This window comes from Psilocybe cubensis (genome assembly GCF_017499595.1).
Source record: "Psilocybe cubensis strain MGC-MH-2018 chromosome Unknown contig5, whole genome shotgun sequence".
NCBI classification, from domain to species: domain Eukaryota; kingdom Fungi; phylum Basidiomycota; class Agaricomycetes; order Agaricales; family Agrocybaceae; genus Psilocybe; species Psilocybe cubensis.
This window is the reverse complement of record NW_025952843.1, coordinates 12,848-24,733: the sequence shown is the minus strand read 5'-3', so window position 1 is coordinate 24,733 and position 11,886 is coordinate 12,848. Positions and strand designations below refer to the sequence as shown.

The 11,886-nt window shown below is 44.7% G+C and overlaps 3 protein-coding genes across 3 annotated transcripts; 1 reads left to right on the top strand and 2 right to left on the bottom strand.

The window, feature by feature from the left end:
• Positions 1-2,667: 2,667 nt before the first annotated feature.
• JR316_0013543 (uncharacterized protein) lies at positions 2,668-3,318 on the bottom strand (the record flags this gene model as incomplete). The annotated part of the gene is made up of 3 exons (XM_047899133.1): positions 2,668-2,728; positions 2,787-3,164; positions 3,215-3,318. The coding sequence occupies 3 exons, from the start codon at positions 3,316-3,318 to the stop codon at positions 2,668-2,670; spliced, it is 543 nt and encodes a 180-aa protein (XP_047741787.1).
• Positions 3,319-3,736: 418 nt separating this feature from the next.
• Positions 3,737-4,675, top strand: JR316_0013542 (uncharacterized protein; the record flags this gene model as incomplete). Its single annotated transcript, XM_047899132.1, has 6 exons — positions 3,737-3,814; positions 3,884-3,984; positions 4,033-4,120; positions 4,175-4,232; positions 4,302-4,540; positions 4,604-4,675. 6 exons carry the CDS (start codon positions 3,737-3,739, stop codon positions 4,673-4,675), a joined length of 636 nt encoding a protein of 211 aa, XP_047741786.1.
• Positions 4,676-9,822: 5,147 nt separating this feature from the next.
• On the bottom strand, positions 9,823-10,688 carry JR316_0013541 (uncharacterized protein; the record flags this gene model as incomplete). Its single annotated transcript, XM_047899131.1, has 4 exons — positions 9,823-10,078; positions 10,154-10,216; positions 10,283-10,321; positions 10,390-10,688. 4 exons carry the CDS (start codon positions 10,686-10,688, stop codon positions 9,823-9,825), a joined length of 657 nt encoding a protein of 218 aa, XP_047741785.1.
• Between the last annotated feature and the right edge of the window lie 1,198 nt (positions 10,689-11,886).

Here is an 11,886-nt window from a genome sequence, read left to right as displayed (position 1 = left end):
TACGATGACAGATAAGAATCTTGGCCTCGCGGTGTCTGAACGCGACTGGATATTAAGGAATGAGCTCAATCTTCTTGAAGATGAACGCAACTACGAAGAGTTAGAATTCGAAGTTGCGCAAGAAGTTATGAAGAGCAAAATGATTCAGATGCAAACTCTCGCACGTACCGTCGAAGATGAACATCTGTTTCTATTTGAACTTGGGTTGTCTCGATTCTTTCTATCGAATGTACCGGAAGACGGATCATCGTTCAAGTATCCTCAATTTCATGGTATACCTAAAATCCACAAGAAACCTACTGGATTTAGGCCCATAATTCCGTGTCACTCTGTAGTTTTTAATCCTGCAGCCAAGTTTGTATCAAAAGAGCTTAAGCCGATTATTAAATCGACTCCTTCAATCATTCACGGAACGAAGGATCTCTTTACGAGATTAAGCCAATTGCGTATAGACCCCAAACGACAATGGTATTTTGTCACCGGGGATGTAGTCGCTTTCTATCCCAATATTCCGTTGGACTTGTGCATCGAAATCGTTTGTAGTATGTACGAGGAATGGTTACTCAACGCTTCGGAAGAAAACACTGCATTAGCCCATATTAATCCAAATTCGTTAGAGAATAACTTGGTTAAATTGGGCATCTTTAAACGTGCTATCGAGATTGGCAATACGCAATTGATAACACAACATGGGTCTAGATATTTTAGACAAAAAAATGGCCTCGCAATGGGCGTCGCGGATTCTCCGGACCTTGCTAACCTCTTTGGAGCCCATTTTGAAATAAAGTCAAAAATCTTAGACCACCCAAATGTGGCCTTCTATGGAAGGTACATCGACGATTGTTTCGCAATTGTTTACGCCGAGTCCGAAGCACTTGCACTTAATCTTATTAAAGAAACAATAAAGTTCGATGGTTGTGTTATCGAATGGGCTGTTTCCTTGTCGGGATGTCAATTTCTCGATGCTTTCATATTCAAGGAGTCTGGAAAACTTCATTGGAAGCCATTTGTCAAGACAGGAAACAACCGAGAACGAGTTCCATGGGTATCACATCATCCTTTGGACGTCAAACGTGGCGTCTACATTGGAGAGTTATCCAGGTTAGCCGTGCTATGTAGTACCAAGGAAATCTACATTGGAGCAATTAGAGACCTTAACGCTCTCTATTTGATGCGCGGTTATCCCGAAAACCTAGTCATGTCTTGGTGTAAGAAGAATATACAAGAACGTTGGAAAAAGCGATTCGCTTTACGAGTCGCAGAGCACGACGAATCCATTCTTGTACTTAAAACCAGGTTTGATCAGGTATGGAATTGGTTTTCAGCTGCTGAACTTGGAAAAACTGTTACCAAGTACTGGTCGGCATGGTATGAACATGCCGAGAAAGGTCTGTATAGTGCAGACTCGTCCAGACCCCTTATCAAACCAGATCCAAATTACGTTCACGACCTCGATGATGTTCGCCCGGAGCTGTTCACACAGATCCTCGTGGACGGAGAAACTGAGTTCGTACCGGATTTGAGGAAGATAGGACTACTCGGAAGTCGTTGGATAGTATCGCGAAAACGCAATACTAATCTTTTCGACCTTGCAAATGTGTGGAAGAAAACAGTCTTTCGTAAACTGGATGAAGACATTGCCGAAAAAGGTGGTGTTGTTCCCGAAACTCAAAACGTTAATGAAACTTATCATTCTGCTCTAGTTGAAGCTGCTGAGCAGATAAGTATCGAAAGTGATAACGAGATAATACTTCATAGACGTTCAATCTCACAAGAGAGGGAACATCCAGAATTCGGCAGAATATCCAAATCTTACAACCGATGAAAAGAATACTAGCGCTTAAGGCGTAAAGCATTAGAAAAAAACCCTAACCGTAAGTATTCCTTGCTACAAAGTAACAAACATCTACTTACAAGCAACACATTGGATTAAATAGCTAAACCTAAACCTAAACCCTAAACCCTAAACCCTAAGCCCTAACCTAACCCCAACCCTAAGCTAACTAAGTCTAACCTTAGTAGGAAGTAAGGTAGGCGTGTGAACTTCCGAACGGCATGTGATTGTGAAGGGCCGGATCTAATTTAGTACATGGGAAAAGTTACTTAGTACCTCGGGAAAAGTTCCTTAGTACCGTGGAAACATTTTTGATGGACCGGATCATGAACTGTCCAATTAAGATTCACAACAATCAATCAATTGATTGTTAGGTAAGGACCCAGGTAAGCTATTTATACTCTAGACATGTGAATATTCCCATGTCGCGGTTACTCGGAGCCACGTAACCAGAGTACTCTATATCCATGTGATTCACATCACAGTCAATAACCCACGATGTCAAAGAACAAAAGTGTTGGATCCACTTTTGACAGGTTACCATGTGCCACATTGACCCGTGACACTCTGTTCATCAGAGACCTGTCTAACTTGACAATAAACATTGACAGATTTGTGATAGTCGGTAAGATACATGACAGCTGCGCAGCATCACTTCACGCGCTGTCATCGGATGTCTAGAACATTCCTTCTAAGAATAGCCACTGAAGAGTCTATAAAGACGAAAGGGCTGGTTGTTGGGATCCCCCAACAGCCCTCTGGCTTCTTTCCATTTTAACTCCCAGTTTAAACTAGTCGCTCGCACCTCGCTTCGCTCGGTGCTCGCTCCCCCCCTAAACACTGATCTCGACAATGTCTCCAATTCGTATGGAGGCAGGATTATAAGAATAATATCTGTTGCAACATGATATTAGTTTGGTTGTGATGTGTTGTTGGTATTTTCTAAACATACCTGGCTGTTCCGTCAGGAAGTATCTCCCGACGAAGAAACTGTACCTTGTTATCGATTGCGTGGATGAAACTGTCCCCTACCATGGACGCCAACACGTTATCAGGGTTGACCAGGGGATGAAAACCTATGTTGTCAGATTTGTCTTGATATGCGGATACCTTCGTGAAATATTGGCTATGCGCATGGAAAACATTGAAACCCGTGTCTTTGTGAAGAACTGGGTCATAGCCGCTGACGCTGTCCGCGGGAAAATTGTTTGCAAAACGGAGGAAAACTTCTTCTAGCTTTTCCATCACCTTATTGAACACAATGTCTCCGAGTCCCGTGATAGCAATGGCGGTACGTAAATATGGTTGTTGCTTGACCGTTCTGTCGCGGCTGTAACAGTCCTCATTTGTAATTAATTCACCTCAATGGAGTGGACGTACAAAGCAGGCTTTGCCATTGGTGGTAGCATCTTGTCGCTAACTATGCCTTGGAGTCTGAATATCACTTCGTCCATTGCACCGATATCCACGTCAAAGTTGGACATATTTATATTATATTATATATATATTATATTATTACAAAGCGTGACGCTGAATCGTAAAGACTCGTCATGCCACGCTCCGCGGTGGCCCACTAAAACAAGTTGTGAACATAGACTATACTGTTACAAAATTTGGCTGTGTACGCTACTTTCACATGACGATTTGGAACATATGTTGATTGCTAACACCTCTTTCCCCTTAGTGAGCGGTGGTAGCCGGGTCCTCACGGTGATATCGGTACGAGGCTTAACAAAAGACTGAAAATACCTACTGATTGCATATGCGGGACTGCAGATATTACCAAGTATCAGTGCAATAGTGGCGGGATTATGTCCGTGGTATTTCTCGACGTGATGATAATTGACTAACACTGTCTATTTTTGAAATACAGATGCGTCATATTTGTCGTACGTGTATACAATGCTTGAACGGGCATTTTTTACATTGCGCTGTTATCTTAGTCATCGAGCAAATGGCATCGAAGCCATGAACATGACAGTGAGTTTGTAATAGCAAAACTCCATCTATAATAATTTCAGCTACATTTATGATATTATCAATAATCAGGGACCACTGTACGCCACCCTAATTTCAATATTTGTAGCCGATTCAACTATTGCGGCTACTCTGTGCGTCCTTCTTTGGCAGAAGAAATCCCAAATCAAACGGTGCGTCATGAGAACTTGGTTTTTCCTTGTTTTCTGACATCATAGCAGAACAAGATGCATTGTGAAATCATTGACGTTCTATGCGGTTGCTACAGGCATTCTTACAGTGCTGATAAACCTTACTACACTGCTCCTTGTAAGCCTCACCTTACAACACCGCATAACTTGATCACGCTAATGACTTTCTCAGAAAATATTTATGAACGGTACCCCAGCGTACGAAGGTCCATTATTTTTCCTCAGCAATGGTCCGTGTGTTTAACGTGCATATCATACTCTGACTAATGTTATTCTGTCTGCTGTATACCTTTATATAGTTTATGCATGCAGTCTCCTCACCTCTCTTGATCGACGTGAACGTATGCTGACCGAAATTTGCCCATCCAAAGGACATATCAGTATTTCTCTCAATAGCAAAGACCATTCTTCCTCCAAAATCGAAATATCTCCGTACACAAAATGCGATAGAGACGGCGACTGCTGCCAGCCATCAACTGAGAATATACAGGCTCAGTGTGCTCTGAACGGAGATTGCGGGAAAGATCACACCGATTATGTGCGTTGTAATTTTCTGTTTTTCTTTAATAGGCAAAACACTGAAGCAATTTATCTCACTTAGGGGGATGTTCAGATCAAGGTGGAGACACAGACTTTTCGGAGTACACCCGACCACGAATCTGCTTCAAAGTAATCGATATAGTTCAAGTTGGTGCTGAAAGCATGATCTATCATATTAAAAGCACACATTTATTTATGGAAGTGTCCGGAGGAATAAATACAAACACATCAGGAGTACAACGCATTTAAATCTACATTGGCGGAGGTGTTTCCAGAGCTGAAAAAAGTCTCATTTGCACTCCACATATCTTTGAAAAGACCCATATTATTCAATATACAGTGCTTTTAGCATAACCAAAATTGTATGATGCGCAAATTGTAGCCAATGGAAACAAGAAATCAGATAACGGTCTCCTACAGTGAGTCCTCCTTGGGTCGCCGGTCCATTATCTGGTCCACCAGAAAAGCGTGGTCATATTTGACACCCTCTACACGCACAGAGGATCCGCATTCCTTCTCGGCAGCCGCTCAACATCCTGGTATTGCATGCAGCCTTGCATAAAGATAAAAGCTGCAAAAGCCTGGATAAGTCTTTAAGGATGTGCAAAAGCGGTCATCACAGAGCTGGCAGTTCGTAAATATGCCGCTCGGAGTCCATCTAGAATTCCATGTTGTCCTACAAATTTTCCACAATATCACCATTGTGCAGTTGGGCTACACGACGTCCTGAGTTTTACTTACGATCTCCGCTACAAGCAATCCATATCGCTTGTACAATTGCAAGTACCACAACACTCCTGATCAGCACGTATCATTGAAGTTGTTTCACTCGTCGTTGACGTCGATCAGAAATTGCTTGTGTGTCGATGTACACAATCAGGTGGTACATTTACCTTTTCAAATACTCCCTATATTGTTCCTCCATTACCTTCTTTGGCACCTCGCCACAATCATCATCACGGTCAACACCTGCCCCTACAGACCCGACTCCCCACTCCGCAATCTCTACAACTGCCACCGCCTCTTCCTCTTCAACCACTACACCACCCTGTCAAAAACAAACTGGTTCATCACTCAACACCCCCTCTATCGGCTTCACACACACACTTTGTGCGCGGCGTCTCCCTTCCAAGTCGCGCATCTATGATAATTCACATAAGAGCTATAGGGGGGCTAATCCGACCAGAAACTATGTTGACGCACATACTGACAGTATCTAATTCATTCATGCGATATCATTTCAAGAGCTCGCTCGAGAAAGAAGCATGGAAGGACTATCGAGGCGCATATCGTCGCTGTGACCCATCCTTGCGTGCACATCAGGAGTCAAGCGGAGTTTGAATGCTCTTGACAACAGCAAGGACAAACAATGCGAGCCTCACTGCTTTCCTTTCTTTTTTCCACTGCCATCTCCACTCAGCTCTACTCCAACCAAGACAACGATTTGAATGGAGGTGTTTATCTCTGTATTTGGGACATTTAGGCGTTGACTTGGACAAGGATTTCGCTGAGCGCTCTAATTTTTCTCTTCTTTGTTCCCGCATGGAACCACCACTACCCTCTCCCCTCCCTCTGCTATGGCTCGCACCATCGACTACTCCAGCCACTCGAAGTACTATGACTCGAAGGGAAGGTCAGCTGTGTGTATTTGAGAAATGCTGGGAACCTTGTGGCTTACGTAGCAGTATGACCTTGAGGAGGGGACAATGGATTCAGATGTCGATGAGGAGGAATTCGGTGAGTACTTTACATGCTCTCCATCGTTTTTACATGGAACCACAGAAACTACCACCACCCTTTCCTGTCTTTCTGCTGTCGCTTACACCCGGCACCATCATTTTCCTAGTCAGCACTGCACTGGCGCATGCGAAACATCGACGCCGCGGCAGCTACACCCAGTCAATAACTGACTCTTGACATACTGTGTGCAGCGCAGTTGTGCATAAAGCGTCAGTAAAGTGGAATGGCAGGTCTACGCTACGTCTCCCTTCATTCTCCGAATGCTCCTCGCATCTCTATCTGTTGAGACACGTCATCGACCACTTATCGACCACCCGGGGCCTGCATATTTGTAGGCGCATACACACAGTACCTTCGTCTTTTGGACCCCGCCACACGCTCTCGTTCCCCTCCTCCCATTCCCATGCTCCCGTCATCAAAGACCTGCAAAACTTACTTGCCCAGTGCTTAACAAAGCGAATCTTGCTTTGGAGACGTATTACAGACGACAACAGGGTAAACATTCGACGGAAATCGCTAATCTGAGACTAGGGTTGTTTGTCCTTGCCGTTCATATCGCAGAAACACATGTCGCGTGTGTACGGCTTTCTCTGCGGTCCTGTTGGGGAAAAGCCCCGCCCCCACCGTCTCTCTATTGTTGACGTGTACGCTGCGTGGCCAACCTGCAGCGCATTTTCCGGTGTCGGTGTCCTCCCACTTCTATATTGTAACGCTCGATGCTCGTCGAAGCAGGCTGCGAATGGTGAACCTGATATCTCACTCACCCCGAACGCGTGAATCACGTAGCGTAGCACACCTCAGTCATTTTCACTTATGTACGTCGAATTCTAACTGTAATGGTGCAAATTTCTGAGCAATACAATTATAGTGCAACACAAAACGGACGGCGTCTCTGCTTAGGATCAATGAGATTACCCGCAACAAATGTGGCTCTGGGAGAGTAGCGCTCAGGATCATTCGCGCTTCGCACACTGGCATCTTTGGAAGGCCACACGTAAACCATAGCCAAGTTGCAGACACCTGTCCGAGACCGCCTCAGCCTGTATAAGCTGGTCTCTCCCTCTCCGTACCTCGCAACCTACACTACTTCTCGCCAACAACTCCGGGGTCCGACCACCTCAATTTCATCGTGTCCCCGTCTCCTCAGCGAATAACCCACTGTTCACTCATGTTCCGGTTCCTTCCTATCCACATCCCTCACCCGTGCCGCCAAATCAAAATGGCCGTGACAGATTTTGTGCTCGCTGAAGGTAACTGCAACGCTAACGGGAGTGCCGATATCCATCTCCCTGACTCAGAGCGCACAATCGACTTTGTCAAGGTCAGTTTTAATTTCCATCCGCATTTTATTTGTGAAATAGATGTACGGATGATCAAATATAATGAATCTTGTGGGCCACTTTGAAAATTTCCATCAAATTGCGCATATATTCGACAAATTGTGACGCGTATATATATGATAGGGTTGTACCGTGTTTCCTGCATCCAGGTTAGTGTGCATATTATGAAAACTGCCATATCGTTGATTATGCAACTCCTGAAGTGATGATTGAGCATCTAGTGCCAGGTTTAGTAGAAGTATTATAACTATCGACGTACGTCGTGTGATTAAACTAAAGTTGACAAATGAAGGTCTTAAGGATATACCGGGCTCATCCAACCATGGGCAATAAAACAGAGAAACAATTGACAACAACGCACATCTGTACGTCGACTGTACCTACCCACTCAAACACCCAAGCACGCATAATGATCTAAACATCCCGTCAACCCACAACATCGCAGCCTGCGTATGGACAAACGGAAACCTCACCGCGAACAAAACAAATTATGTATCATGCCCAAATCCTCCTGATATTCTCCCATGTCACAAGTCAGCCTCATTTCCACCGTCTCCTTTACTCCCAGATGCTGTTGCAGTCATAGCGCGTCCCTCTTTGGTTCAGCTAACGTGCCATCACGTTCTAGTGCAAGGATATTTGGGATACGAAGTGCAACGGGATGTTTCTCAACATTTTGGATATGTGGCACGATATTATGTGTCAATATGGGTCGTTTTATTATGGATAATGGATGTATAGGTAAGCTACAAGTTGCAAATTGCGTCTTTGAGGGCTGAAATTTGCGATGAAAGTTGGAGGGTTACTGGAGTGTGTGATACGATATCCGAAGGATGAAAAATACCAGTGATTTGCCTAGAATTCGTTATCTCCTGGGATTCATAATGCATGAAGGTAAATACGGTACTATTGTGGTAGAGTATACGGATCTGAGTCCAGCTGAACGTTTGAGATAAACTCCAAATTCACAAAAATCGCTCAAACGCATTGATTATCCACCAATACCGCACAACAAACACCCAAAAACCTTAACAAATGTGTAAACTGTAATTAGAGAGTGAGTTACAGCGTCATTTATTGCCTACAATTCGTCTCACTCACCACAATCATTCCTAATCATCCCAGACATGAAATTTTTCCTCCTCCCCAACATCTCCATTCCACCAACTCCAAACTTTCACCTCTACATAGAGTCTGTCCGAACTAGTCTAAAATTTCTTTACTGTACCTATACATAGCGTCTGTAGCCTGAGCACACGAGATAGCAGCGACGCTGTTGCGGTCCAAAAAACTCAAAGAGGTCTGTTCATCCACTGTGAATGAATTTGCATATTCCGTGAAAATCAGAGTCTCCATTCGCATTCTCAGTGTTGTACGTCTCGAATCTCCGATCGCGATTTATGGGGTGTGCCGATGAGGTTGAGTTGATTGACTTGCGTACTAAGTAGAATTGGATGACATCAGGTTGAGATTAGTCGATTTCGAGTATGTATATCCATAATCTAATACGCATATAAGACTCAGTTGGCTGCGGTGGTGTATGTTTCATGGGACACTCATTATTTGATCGTGATGCAAAGTTCCCGTTCTCATCGTGTACTTATACATCTTTCGCACAACGGCAATCTTGTTCATAGTTAATCTATTCTTGTTGGAGGGAGATATAAAACGCGTCTCTGTCTCTGTGCATCTGTATGAGATTTTGTCTAGAATTTTTTTGTGAACTTTGTACGGCATGAGTGATTATGTGCTGTGCAATCTAGAAGTGCTCCACTTGAAATATTTAATTCGTCAACGCATGAATAATGGCACAAATGTACTTATTATGGGTTCATTGTCTGTGTTATCATTGACGTTCCTCTTTTTACCGCCCAACTGTCGAGGTTGATCAAAAAGACGTGAACACAAAGTGCCGAAAGGCCGTTCGCAGCAATATGTCCCACGGTCACTGAGCGTCGTGATTATCTCGGAGATATTAGCTCAATGAAAACCAAAGGGTTATCTGATCTCTTCTTATCATGCTCTGGGACGACTGTCGCCTTTATGTTATCCCACCTACATTATGACAGTGTTAAAAGATACTCAAACTTATCAAGATATTCAGTGTCTCCCAAGGTATTTGTATACTTTTTCATTTTCTCAGATACTAACTACTTTCTGGTGGCTAGCATCAAACCGAGGTACTCCCCCCTAGAGCCTCCTATGGCCCTTGTGTGGGCCTCATCACCTGGAAGGTGAAACCCCCTTCCTTCTTTCGGTGACGCTCACGCTTTTCTATCACCAGACGCCCCTCTGAGAACCCGTCAGCGAGACAGCGCGGTCGCGCTGGCTGCACCACCTGCGGCCTCACTGCGGGCTTCAGGGTCGCCGAAACCCTGCCTTCTCCCTCTTTGGTCTGCACAGGGTCCTGTAGAGACCCTGTCCTCGGGCGTTTGGCGGTAGAAGCGGATTTGCCTCTGCATCAGAAATGGAAGGGAGGAGATAGACTGTTAGACATTGAGAGGATTGGTAAAAGGTGCGTTTGTACATACCTATCTCGGTCTGACGTCGACAACCTTCGCTTCCTGGAGTGTCTGGAAGCGTTGGTGACTCGGCTAATTTTGCAAGACAAAGTCAGTTCTGCTGACGGGTTCATTTACTATGTGAAGGAAGGCTCTTACCTGTCACCACCCTTCTTCGTAGAGGGACGGTCAACCATCCTAAAAATTGGCAAAACATATATCAGTTCCACTCTCTGGATATGAGAAAAGAATGCACGTTATCATACCCTCCATCATGGTGTCCACGCCTAGCGAAAGGCTCGACGGGGTCAACCCCGGAGCTTCCTTCGCTGTTCAAATCCATCTGCATGGATCCTGTATGACATGACTTCTTTTCTCCGGCGCTGGAGTGAAAACTGTTGGCAAGATTGCCTGGGAGGTTATCGTGCCTCCCAGGCTGATAGTACGAAACAAGTTGCTGAGTTCTTGAAAGCATTGGGTGGTTCAATTCTCTCTGCGATTCACAAGGCGTCGTTGTATACGGTACCTGGGATGCTGTGACCTTTGTTTCAGCGATCTTCGGCATTAGAAAAATCTGAGAGAATAACTAACCACGAGATTTCAGAGCCCCCAAACTCCTATCATTGACGTGCCTCACACGAGTAATCGGCTCAGGCGTACTGCACCAAAATCCTGCATGAGCAATGTCGACGTATCGACTTTGCTGTGTAGCTTCTTGGTTATCTCCCAACAAAGATACTTTGGGCGTCAAATGATAATTTGAATGCCTGACCGCCAATATCAGTTTGAATTTACATTCTATTGCAAGTTCGGACGTACTCATTATCCTGGCCCCCATATGTATCCGCCCACTGATTACTGGTCGGTTGAGATTGGTATCCGCAGAATGACGCCTCAAAGGAGGTGGGTGGGTGGCTTGAATACCTGATGAAATCCCCAGAGATGTCGGTGGGTTGTATAAATGCTGTGCTATCGTCTGGCGCATATGCCGAATTCACATCTATAGAGGGGAACGTCGCTAGCGACGATCCGGAAAATACTACTCAGGAGTGTATTGTTAGCTTGAAGTTGCGAGCGTGGAGTACTTTGGTTCTTACAGTGAGCATTCTCAAAAGGTTGAGAATGATAAGAGGGAGTCGGGACCGTCGCAGGCTCCTGGCGAAGTCGAGGGTGTGATGAAGACTCTGCTGTCAGTTGAGCGCAGTGTTGCGGAGACAACTGAACAACTGAATTGTAAAATGATGTGCCAGTGTGTGAATTGGGGACTGATGCGGCGTATCCTTCGTTTGTTCCGGTATGCACATTTGACATCCAATTGAACCTTTCTGCTTAATTTACGGTCAGCGTCGAATTTCGAATGCAGATTATCCCGTATCTTACTACGCATATTGGCCATAATTGGAAAAGAAGAGGAAGAGGAAGTTGCGATATGCTCGACGGGCATATCGAAGTCGCTTGAAAATGAGGGCATGGTGTTTGGAGGGCTGCCGACGCTGACCGGAAGACCATCTGTCAGGGGATAGCCATCAGATAGTCGTTCGGTATTGTCTAAGCAGCAGTCGAAAAATCGATAAGAAATTCAACTTTATTAGAGGGGAGTGTACTCACCGACCCATAAGTCAGGGAATAAAAGATCATGGCCCAAAGAATAATCAAAAAAGCCATAATCGTACGTATTGCTGGAATCCATTTTTGTGTTGGATTTACTGGCTTGGGGTAGCGATGTAGATGTGGGAGGAGGGAGAGAATGGTTTATCACAAAT